At 48.1% G+C, this 12,070-nt stretch overlaps 1 protein-coding gene across 16 annotated transcripts in view; it reads right to left on the bottom strand.

The window, feature by feature from the left end:
• The window catches only part of LOC135176979 (dystrobrevin beta), a 224,099-nt gene that overhangs the window by 84,258 nt on the left and 127,771 nt on the right, over positions 1-12,070 (bottom strand). For all 16 annotated transcript variants that reach the window (XM_064146514.1, XM_064146518.1, XM_064146523.1 and 13 more), the window contains 2 exons: positions 10,464-10,577; positions 3,851-3,947 (listed from right to left, as the gene is read on the bottom strand). In XM_064146514.1, coding sequence (XP_064002584.1) covers positions 3,851-3,947; positions 10,464-10,577 — 211 coding nt within the window. The remainder of the gene's footprint in view (positions 1-3,850; positions 3,948-10,463; positions 10,578-12,070) is intronic.

Raw genomic sequence — 12,070 nt, 5'->3', positions numbered from 1 at the left:
TAGGGGGAAAAAATTCTTTGCTGTGAGGGTGCTGGAGTCCTGAATGAGGCTGCTCAGAGTGGTTTTGGAGTCTCCTTCTCTGGAGATTCAAACCTGCTTGGGACAATCCTGGGCAATTTACTCTGGGTGATCCAGCTTTAGCAGGAGTTTGGACTAGATGATCTCCAGAGATCTCTTCCAACCTTGGATTCTGGGATTCATAGGAAGGAGGTTTTGCCAAGTAAATCTGATTTTGCTGTCTGAATGCCTTACAAGCTTGGCTTCTCAAGGGACTGCACAGATGTGAGGTATTTTCATAGCTAGAGCTCCTTCAGAGGCCAAAGGTGTAGTACCTTGTCACTAATCACTTAGCACCATGTGAACTAAATAAATCACTTTTTAACAGGCTAAGAGCTGGAGAAGTGACAGCTTTCAATAAGCACTCACTGGTGCAGAAAGGAAAGAAGGGAAACTGGTGAGGAGCAATGAAACTCCTCCTTTAGCTCTTTGTGTGGTGTGGCTATGCTTATGCTCTGGTATAGTACTCAACTTAGAGTTAGTTTTCTTTCCCAAATTAAAAGAATTAGGTTTAAAATCTGGAGATCACAGGATGTTAGGGGCTGGAAAGGACCTCCTTGAATTCAAGCCCTCTGTCAGGTCACACAGGAACACATCCAGACAGGTCTTGAAAGTCTCCAGAGAAGGAGACTCCACAGCCTCTCTGAGGAGCTTGTCCCAGTGCTCCATGACTCTTACAGTAAAGAAACTCCTCCCTGTGTTGAGGTGGAACTTCCTGGGCTGAAGTTTATATCCATCACCCCTTGTCCTATCACAGGGTGCAAGTGAGCAGAGCCTGTCCCCTCACTCTTGACCCCCAGCCCTCATATATTCATAAACATTTATTAGATCCCATCTAAGTCTTCACCAGACCAGGAAGGTGGTGGAGTCACCATCCCTGGAGGTGTTGAAGCAAAGCCTGGATGAGGCACTTAGTGCCATGGTCTGGTTGATTATCCAGGGCTGGGTGCTAGGTTGGACTGGATGATCTTGGAGGTCTCTTCCAACCTGCTTGATTCTATGATTCTATGAACTGATTTAAAGAAGAAGATTGAGAAGTGCCTTCACTGACATGAGTAAGTATCTGCGTGGGCAAAACCAGGGGTGCTAAAATACTCCTTAATTTAATGGAGGGAGAACTGCAAGTACCGAAGGCAATGGGTGCAAACTGCAGCAAAAGACACTGAAACTGGAAAGGAGGAATAAATTTTTGACTGTGTGAGCAAAATTTGCATTGGCAGAGAACTGAGAATTTCTGATTCCTTCAGTTCAAAACCAGATGTCTTTGTGGAGGATGCTTTCATCAAAGAGGAGCTGCCAGGCTCCATAGAGAGCTAAGAAAGGGGAAATGCAAAGAACTCTGTTACGCAGTGTGGAGAACCAAATAATTCCTCTAGTTATGTGGGCTCAAAGAATAGGTCAGCTTAGAGAGGACTTCAGGTGGTCTGACATCCAGCCTCCTACTCAGAACAGGAACAGGTTAATTTTACAGCCCTATCCAGCTGAGTCTTGAAAATCTGTTCCAGCAGGACAAGGGAGGTTATTCTGCCCCTGGACTCAGCACTGGTCAGGCCACACTTTGAGTCCTGTGTCCAGTTCTAGGCTCCTCTACTCAAGAGAGATGTTGAGATACTGGAAGGTGTCCAGAGAAGGGCAACGAAGCTGGTGAGGGGCCTGGAGCACAGCTCTGTGAGGAGAGGCTGAGGAAGCTGGGGGTGTGCAGCCTGCAGAAGAGGAGGCTCAGGGCTGACCTCATTGCTGTCTGCAACTCCCTAAAGGGAGGATGTAGCCAGGTGGGATTGGGCTCTGCTGCCAGGCAACCAGCAACAGAAGAAGGGGACAGAGTGTCAAGTTGTGCTGGGGGAGGTCTGGGCTGGATGTTAGGAGGAAGTTGTTGTCAGAGAGAGTGATTGGCATTGGAATGGGCTGCCCAGGGAGGTGGTGGAGTCGCCATCCCTGGAGGTGTTGAAGCAAAGCCTGGCTGAGGCACTTAGTGCCATGGTCTGGTTTCTTGGATAGGGCTGGGTGCTAGGTTGGACTGGCTGAGCTTGGAGGTCTCTTCCAACCTGGTTGATTCTATGATTCTATCATCTCCAAAGGCATAGATAGAACAGTTTCTCTGGGTTCTTGCTCCAATGCTTGAGCATCCTCATGGGGAAGGAGCTTCTCCTTACATCCAGCCCTATTTGCCCTTAGAGTTCTGAAACAACCTTGGGAACAGGGGGAATTAATTAAAAGATATTTGATGTAGAAATGAAAGGCTTAGTAAGAGTCAGTTTCTAAACTAACCTTTTCTATGATACAGCCTAGATGTCATTAAAGTTTCTGTCAAGCTCATAACTGAACTGTACAATTCAAGTTAATGAATGGATCCTAAATTCATCAGTTGAATGAATCACAGAATGGTAGATGGCCTGCCTCTTGGATACACACTCCTATTCCAGAACTCCAGCCTAATCTGAGGAGCAGCTGCACTTTGGATTTACAGATGATGTGAATTCATTATCACTTCCAAGAACAGACAAGCTCTATGTTTGTCTGGATGTGCTTATACCTACTGTATAAGCCTCTGTGCTGCTCTCATCAATGCCACTGCCACAATCTCTCTCCCACTTCTTACACTGTCTACAGAATCTTTGTTGCATCTTGTTTCAGACCAAGACCTCTTTGAGTAAAGGCAATGGTTAGCCATTTATGTTATAGAGAGGCTCTTACCCAGTTAAGAACCAGAAGCATAAACACATATTTCAGACTACAGACATCAATTCAAATATTTGGCTCAGTTTTGGGTGTCTCACTCCAAGAAGGGCACTGAGGTGACAGAGTGTCCAGAGAAGGGGAAAGAAGCTAGTGAAGGGGCTAGAGCATAAGTCTTGTGAGGAGCAGCTGAGGGAACTGGGGGTTTTTAGTCTGGAGAAAAGGATGTTCAGAGAACTCACTCTCTACAACTCCCAGAAAGTAGTTTGGAGCAAGGTGGAGGTCAGTCTCACATCCCAAAGAACAAGTGGTAGAACAAGAGGAAACTGCCTCAGGTTGCAGCAGAGAAGGTTTAGGCTGGACACAAGGAGCAATTTCTTCCCCAAAAGGCAACCCTTTTGGGGAACAGGTTGCCCAGGGCAGTAGTGGAGTCCACATCCTTGGAGGGATCAAAAATCTGTGTAGATGAGATGCTGAGGGGTATGGTTTAGTGGTAACCTGGCAGTGCTGGGCTAACAGTTGGACTTGATAACTTTGGAAGTCTCTTCCAATCTGAATTATTCCAGAGGTTTCAGAGCTCAAATCTAGTAGGACTCTATGACAAATTCTAATGGACTCTCCTCAGAAAACCCAGTTTCAATTTCTATGGTAGATAAGAGCCAATGGCACCACACTCTAAAGGAAAACATCTACACAGACATCGTGGGGTCAGTGCAATATCAAATGTAGGACACAGCACTGTGCCAGGGGTGAGTTCTGTACTGCAGGGACTGGAGCCTCCAGTTTATTTTCCAGTTCAGATTGGAAGAACCAAACAGGTACCCAGAAGAGCACTCAGGGGATCACCAAATTTAATACATCTCCAAAGACCTCCAAATCTTTTGAGTTCTTGATACTTTACCCAAAACTACAAGATATGAACCTGAAACCCCTCAATCATCTGCACCAAAGCCCAGAGGCAGCATGGAAATGACTTTTTGCTAATGCTTCCTGTTCCTCAGGAAGTATTTATAATGGTATGACAGTAAGGCAGGAATCTCAGAGCAGCAATACAAATTGCAGGGCTGAAGAGAGGGATGAGTGAATGTGAGTGAATGGCAGGTAAGGGATGGCTTACTTTGAGCAGTTTCATCAGCCCTTCGAGCTGCACCATCAGTTCTCTTCTGCTTTCTTGAAGTGCAGACATTCTCTGCTCCAATTCATCCTTTCTCTGTCTGCTCCAGTTAAATGAAAGAAAGAGCCAGAAAACAAACTTTGAGTTATTTCAGAACCACTTCAGGAAACTCACACAGACTATCTGTGTCTTTCATTTCCATCACTCCCCCCCTGCTTCCAATTTAAACCCCAGAGCAAAGCACAGCACAAGAACCAGGAAACCCATGCAGAAAATCAGGCTTTTCATTTCAGCTCCAGAGCTCCTCACTCAGCACCTTGGCAGGCAGTGGGAAGCCCTTGTCAAGAGCACTGCGTTTTGAGCAAAACCTCTCTGCTTTTTTCTTCTTAGAGTCATAATAGAATCAGAGAATCAACCAGGTTGGAAGAGACCTCCAAGCTCATCCAGTCCAACCTAGCACCCAGCCCTATCCAGTCATAGAATCATAGAATCAACCAGGTTGGAAGAGACCTCCAAGCTCAGCCACTCCAACCTAGCACCCAGCCCTGGCCAATCAACCAGACTAAGTGCCTCATCCAGGCTTTGCTTCAACACCTCCAGGCACAGAGACTCCACCACCTCCCTGGGCAGCCCATTCCAATGCAAATCACTCTCTCTGCCAGCAACTTCCTCCTAACATCCAGCCTAGACCTCCCCTGGCACAACTTGACACTCTGCCCCCTTCTTCTGTTGCTGCTTGCCTGGCAGAAGAGACCAACCCCACCTGGCTACAGCCTCCCTTCAGGTAGCTGGTGATAGGTTGGACTGGATGGTCTTGGAGGTCTCTTCCAACCTGGTTGATTCTATGGTAAGTAGGCAAGTATTATTTATGTGCCTCTAAGACAGACTCTCAGAGCAATGAGGTCAGCCCTGAGCCTCCTCTTCTGCAGGCTGCACACCCCCAGCTCCCTCAGCCTCTCCTCACAGGGTTTGTGTTCCAGGCCTTTCACCAGCTTTGTTGCCCTTCTCTTCATGTTGAGAACTCTCTTAACGTCAGACTCAGGCACCCTGCAGAGCTCTCAGACAAGCAGGAATGAACTATGGGAGGAGGAGAAAAAAGAAGAGCAGAGGAGCAAAGGCTGCAGATGTTTGGGAAGGAAACGCCACCACTCTCTGGATGGAGACTCAGCAGAGCTATTTCTGTTCACCAATGTGACGTACAAGCTTGACATATTGGCTGCACCAGAAGCCAGGCAACAAGAAAAGGAGATGAAAAGTGACCTTCCCTTTCCTTGGCATCAGAAAACCACTGATGCCTATCCATCAGCTATTTAAGGAAATATGACACTTGGGGAGGGGGGTTTATTTTATACTTAAATAAAATAAAGTGACTCATATCAAAAGATATTCCAAGATGAACGTCAACATGTCAGGAGTTCAGTATCTTAAGATGATTTAATAGATGCTGGGCCCCCTAAATCCCACTCCTAAGTAATGACAAATAACTAAGAAAAAAAAATTAAAAGGTCTTATTTCACAGAATCATTGAATTAAAGGCTGATTTGGAGGGGAGGGAGGGTAAAGGATATTTCAAGGTCATCTAGTCCAAACCCCTGCAGTCAGCAGGGACATCTGCAACTAGATGCAGGTTGCCCAAAGCCTCAGCCCAACTTGACATGGAATGTTTCCAGGGATGGGACTTCTACCACCTCTCCTGGCAACTTGGGCCAGGGTGTTGCCACCCTCAGCAGAAACAATTTCTTCCTTGTGTCTAGTCTGAGTTTTCCCTGGTTTAATTTTAAACCATCACCCCTTGTCCTGTCACAAGATGTCCTGATAAAAAGTCTGTCCCCATCTTTAATGTCCCCATTAAGTAGTGAAAGATTACAAGAAGGTCTCCCTGGAGCCTTCTCTTCTGCAAGCTGAACAACTCACAGAATCACAGAATCAATCACGTTGGAAGAGACCTCCAACATCATCCAGTTCAACCTAGCATCCAGCCCTGGCCAAGCAACTAGACACTAAGTGCCCCATCCAGGCTTTGCTTTAACACCTCCAGGGACAGTGATTCCACCACCTCCCTGGGCAGCCCATTCCAATGCCAATCACTCTCTCTGCCAACAACTTCCTCCTAACATACAGCCTAGACCTCCCCTGCCACAACTTGAGACTGTGTCCCCTTATAGAATCATAGAATCATAGAATCAACGAGGTTGGAAGAGACCTCCAAGCTCAGCCAGTCCAACCTATCCCCCAGCCCTATCCAGTCAAATAGACCATGGCACTAAGTGCCTCAGCCAGGCTTGGCTTCAACACCTCCAGGCACAGCAACTCCACTACCTCCCTGGGCAGCCCATTCCAATGCCAATCACTCTCTCTGACAACAACTTCCTCCTAACATCCAGCCTAGACCTCCCCTCAAGCACAACTTGAGACTCTGTCCCCTTCTTCTGTTGCTGCTTGCCTGGAAGAAGAGACCAACCCCACCTGGCTACAGCCTCCCTTCAGGGAGTTGTAGAGCTGCTCCAGCCTTTTGAGCATCCTCATGGCCCTTCTCTGGGCATGCTCCAGCATCTCCACATCCCTCTCATAATAGGGACTCCAGAACTGGATGCAGTACTCCAGGTGGGGTGTCAGCAGAGTGCAGTAGAGGGAGAGAATCACCTCTCTCGACCTGCTGGCCACACATTCAATTTCTTCTGTAATGCCTCTAGTGAAGAAAGAGGAGCTGCTGCTTGACAGTGACAAAGACAAAGGGTTTAAATGTTTGTAACTAAGGTCAGGAAAAGCTCTAAGGGCAAATGAAGCAATGCCTGTTGGAGGCACATGCCTGGGGCAAACAAGTCGTTGGCACTGGGGCAGGGATGAGCATCCTGTGGACTCTCAGAGGCAGCCAAGCACGTCTGCCTCAAGAGCAGGATCTGGAAGGGCGAGGGATCCAGCCGTGCTTCCAAGGTTACATCTGCCAGCAGCACGGTGGAGCTGACTCAGCTCTGCAGGCTCTGCTGTAGGCAGGTTCTGAAACCTGGGACAAGCTGATTTTCCAGGGATTTTCTTTCTCAGGCTTTCACAGCCTAAACTCTACACAGCAACTGAGAGCATTTAAGACACACTTAGAATCATAGAATCATTGAATTATGTAGGTTGGAAGAGATCTTTAAGATCATTAAGTCCAACTGTTAACCCAGCACTGCCAGACCACAACTAAACCATATTCCTCAGCAACACATCTAGACAGCTTTTAAACCCCTCCAGGGATGGAGACTCTCCCACTGCCCTGGGCAACCTGTTGCAGGCCTTGACAGCCCTTTTAGGGAAGAAATTGTTCCTTGCATCCAACTTAAGCCACCTCTGGTGCTTACAGACATCTAAAGGCAAGGTCATCACCCACTGCTCACAGCCTTGAGGAATGTCTCCTCTTTAGCTGTGACTTTGAGAAGCCCTTTCCCATTCTCTGGAGGCTTTCAAGGCCTGTCTGGATGTGTTCCTGTGTGACCTGAGCTAGATTGTATGGTCCTGCTCTGGTGGGGGGGTGGATCTGATGATCGCCATGGATCCCTTCAATCCCCTAACATCCTGTGATCCTGTGATCAGAGATAACCTGCTAATTGTGACCCTCCAGCATGATGTGATGCAGTCAAGATAATCATTGTGCATTTTGAACTGATTAATGAGGGTGATGTTTAGTAGTAAGGAAGTTAGGGCTGGGTGCTAGGTTGGACTGGATGATCTTGGAGGTCTCTTCCAACCTGGTTGATTCTATGATTCTATGATTCTATCTATAGCATCAGTGAGATTCCATATGAAGTACTGCAGCTAATACATCCCAGTCTGTACATGGAAGAGATGTAGAGGATTTAGAAACTGACAGCAAGCTCAAGGAAGAGCTGGAGATGTGGCAAGAGAGTTTTAAAGCAAAACAGAATCAGTTCATAGAATCATAGAATCAAGCAGGTTGGAAGAGACCTCCAAGATCATCCAGTCCAACCTAGCACCCAGCCCTAGCCAGTCATCTAGACCATGGCACTAAGTGCCTCAGCCAGGCTTGGCTTCAACACCTCCAGGGACAGCGACTCCACCACCTCCCTGGGCAGCCCATTCCAATGCCAATCACTCTCTCTGACAACAACTTCCTAACAACATCCAGCCAAGACCCGCCCCAGCACAACTCCAGACTGTGTCCCCTTCTTCTGTTGCTGCTTGCCTGGCAGAAGAGACCAACCCCACCTGGCTACAGCCTCCCTTCAGGGAGTTGCAGACAGCAATGAGGTCTGCCCTGAGCCTCCTCTTCTGCAGGCTGCACACCCCCAGCTCCCTCAGCCTCTCCTCACAGGGCTGTGCTCCAGGCCCCTCACCAGCTTCATTGCTCTTCTCTGGACACCTTCCAGCACCTTAACATCTCTCTTGAATTGAGGAGCCCAAAACTGAACACAGCACTCAAAGGTGCAGAGGAATTCTGAGAAAGGCATTTAGTAGCCAAAGCTTGGGAAAAGATGAGGTTTGGAAAAGAGCAGCAGCTCCTGAGTGTGAGCAATAACGTGCATGCTCCTAGACCACTGAGTACAGCCAAGGCACAGAAATTAACTGATGATCACATCAAGGATATCAGGGGACATGGGATTCTCTGCATCTCTGAAATGAAAGCCTGAACATCTGTTGTACATGGATACTGTAGCCTAGCCCAAAAGAGTTCTGCTGGAGTGCTGCAAGGAGAAATTTCCCAGCCTGTGTCACACAGAAGGTCAGACAGGAAAACTGTGATGACTCGAGCAGCCTGACATGCTGAATTACTGGAGAACAAGTTAACCATGGCACAGCAATGTGCCCTCGTGGCCAAGAAGGCCAATGGGATCCTGGGGTGTATTAGGAAGAGTGTGTCCAGCAGATCAAGGGAGGTTCTCCTGACCCTCTACTCTGCCCTGCTGAGACCTCATCTTGAATACTGCCTTCAGTTTTGGGCTCCCCAGTTGAAGAGGGACAGAGATCTGCTGGAGAGAGTCCAGAGGAGAGCTATGTGGATGATGAGGGGACTGGAGAGCATGGCTTATGAGGAGAGGATGAGAGACCTGGGGCTGCTTAGTCTGGAGAAGAGAAGACTGAGAGGGGATTTGATCAATGTTTATAAATACCTGAGGGCTGAACAGGAGGTGGGGGACAGGCTCTGCTCACTGCTCCCTGGGATAGGACAAGGAGCAATGGGTGTAAGCTGCAGCACAGGAGGTTCCAGCTCAACACAAGGGGGAACTTCTTTACTGTAAGGTCACAGAGCACTGGCACAGGCTTCCCAGAGAGGTTGTGGAGTCTCCTTCTCTGGAGCCTTTCAAGGCCTGTCTGGATGTGTTCCTCTGTGATCTGTGTTAGATAGTAATGTCCTGCTCTGGCAGGGGAGTTGGACTCAATGATCTCCTTGGGTCCCTTCCAGCCTAACATCCTGTATGTGATCCCATGTAATTCAACCCTTTTTTCCTGTATTTATCAGTGGTGCTTGCATATTTGAAGGCCAGAAATGGCTACAATGATCATGCAGCTTTTTTTTTCCAGTGGCAAAATACAAACCATCTAATTAATAAAATCATGGAATCATGGAATGATTTGGGTGGGCAAGGGACCTTTAAGGTCATCTAGTCCAACCCCCCTGCAGTCAGCAGAGTCATCTGCAATGAAAGCAGGTTGCTCAGAGTCCTGTCCAACTTGACCTGGAATGGCTCCAGGGATGGGACATCTACCACCTCTCTGGGCAAACAAAACAGGGACAGTGTCTCACCACCCTCAGCATGAGCAATTTCTTCCTTAGTTTGCATCTAAAGCAATCCTCTTCCAGCTTAAAACTGCTGCCCCTTTTGTCCTTGGTCAAGTCCCTCTCTGTCTTTCTTATTGGCCTCTTTTATAGAAGGAACAGCTGCAAGAAGGTCTCCCTGAAGCCTTCCCTTCTGCAGGTTGAAAAAGCCAAATTCTCTCAGCCTGTCCTCAGAGAAGAGGGGTTCCAGCTCTTGGATCATTGTGGCCTCCTCAGAACCCATTCCAACAGGTTCATGTTTCCCCCATGCTTTGGACCACAGAGTTTGAGCCAGCACTGCTGGTGGAGTCTCACCAGAGCAGAGGGACAGAATTTCCCCTTTTGAGCTGCTGGCCACACCGCTTTGGACAGCCCAGGAGTTGGTTGGCTTCTGCAAGCATGTGTTGCCAGCTCACTCAGAAGGAAACCATCTCATTCAGCCCATCTGATTTCTTCCAGGCTTCTCAGTTTCTTGAGTCTCTTTTATCTTCCAGCAAAAGGAACAACCCCACTGAAAATTTCCCCCCTGTCACTTCACAAACTTAATCAAAGAGGCTTTGAAGCTTGTTCTCTAGCTTTGGATGTACAACTGACTGTTCCTAGGTAGGAACTTTCAGAGCCTCACTGACATTTACCTTCAGCTGTGCTGCTTTCAACAACAAATGAGAAGCAGTTCATGCCTTTTCTGCTCCTTTTTCCTACAGGTTTCTCCTTTGCACTTTCCTGAGCTACCCAAATAGAATTCATTTTAAGAGACATTTCGCTTTACTTCTAAATACAGCTCAAGTGGACAAACTGGAATAGGCTGCAGATATTCTCTGCCCAGCAACAGCCACAGACCAGAGCTGGGATTGCTTTTACCGTAGAAGCCTGAGCTCAGCCAATAACGTTGGGTTCTGCTGGGCTTTCTCAGGAGTGGGTTGAGAGGCTTGTTCATGTTCCAGCCTGAGACGCTGAATTTCCTGCAGTATCTCCCTAGAGAAGAGAGGGAAGATTAAAGAAGAGGAAGGTCAGTCAGTGTCCATGTGGCTCTTAAATACTGTCAGAGCCTTTCCAGAGCATTTTGTGTCACTCTCCAGCCTAGGCACAGTAATTGGGTTTGTATGTGGATGGCACGGACTCAAACCCAAGACAGAAGTTAGTGTACCCTTTGAATTGCTGTCATCCCAGAATCCCAGCATGGTGTGAATTGGAAGGGACCTCTGGAGATCATCCAGTCCAACCTCCCTGCTAAAGCAGGGCCACACATAGCAGGTTGCCTGGGATTGCATCCATCTGGGTTTGGAATCCCTCCAGAGAAGGAGACTCCACAACCTCTCTAGGTAGCCTGGTTCAGGTTTGTGCCAGTTGCCACTGGTTCTTTTGCTGGGCACCAATGAAAAGAGTCCACCCCATCCTCTTGCTCCTCCACTCTTCAGCTATTCATGAGTATTGAGAAGATCCTCTCCCAATCTGATCTTCTCCAGGTCTCTCAGTCTCTCCTGCTCAGAGAGATGCTCCAGGCATCTTTGCAGCCTCTGCTTGACTCTTTCCAGTAATTCCCTGTCTCTCTTGAACTGGAAAGCCCAGAACTGGATGTAGTACTCCAGAGGTGCTCTCACTCAGGCAGGATAGGGAGGAGAATGTCCCTCGACCTGTTGGCCACACCTCTGAATGCACCAAAGGAGACCATTGGTCTTCTTGGCCACAAGTGCAGGCTGCTGCCTCATGGTAATCTTACTGGTCACCAGCACTCCCAGATCCCTCTTCACAGAGCTGTTTTGCAGCAGGTCAAGCCCTAAGCTGTCCTGGTGCAGGGGATTATTCCTCCCCAGGGCCAGGATCCTACACTTGTCCTTACTGAATTTCATGAGATTCCCCTCTGCTCAACTTCCAGCCTGCTCAGGTCTTGCTGAATGGCTGCACAGCCTGACAGGCTGTCAGCCACTCCTCCCACTTGGCATTCTCAGCTTCCCACTCACTTTATCAAGGCCTTCTGGCAGGTCAGCAGAGCTAAGGAAAATAAGTACTCATAGTGACAGAGACCAACTCAGAGGTCTCCCAGAGTAAAAGGTGATCAGCACCGTTAAGGTCACTGGGTTCTACACAGAGGTGAGGGAACGTGGCAGTGACAGGCAAGGGCTCACTGATTGAAATGGAAATGAAATCCTTCTGAAAGTGAAGATCATAATCTCTTGTTCTCTCCTCCAGCCCTTTTTAAAGCTGCTGAGCTACTCTGCTCTCCTCCCAGGCTTTCATACCAGCACTGATTGAGATCTCTCTTATCTGTCATCTCCACAAAGAACTTCAAATACCTGCAAGGTCTCTTGGTAGTGTATGGAAGTTATGACAGTGCAAGGATTGAGCTGTTCCTGTGCTCTCCAGGAACTGGTTCTCCTCCAAACTAACCTTCAGTATTTTTACCTGGCACCTGAGTGCCTTGGCAAAGGGCTCTCTGCAGACAGCAAGCTCAGGCATGCCAGCAAGGC

Source organism: Pogoniulus pusillus, chromosome 7 (genome assembly GCF_015220805.1).
Source record: "Pogoniulus pusillus isolate bPogPus1 chromosome 7, bPogPus1.pri, whole genome shotgun sequence".
Taxonomy (NCBI): domain Eukaryota; kingdom Metazoa; phylum Chordata; class Aves; order Piciformes; family Lybiidae; genus Pogoniulus; species Pogoniulus pusillus.
This window is presented reverse-complemented; position numbering and strand designations above follow the sequence as displayed.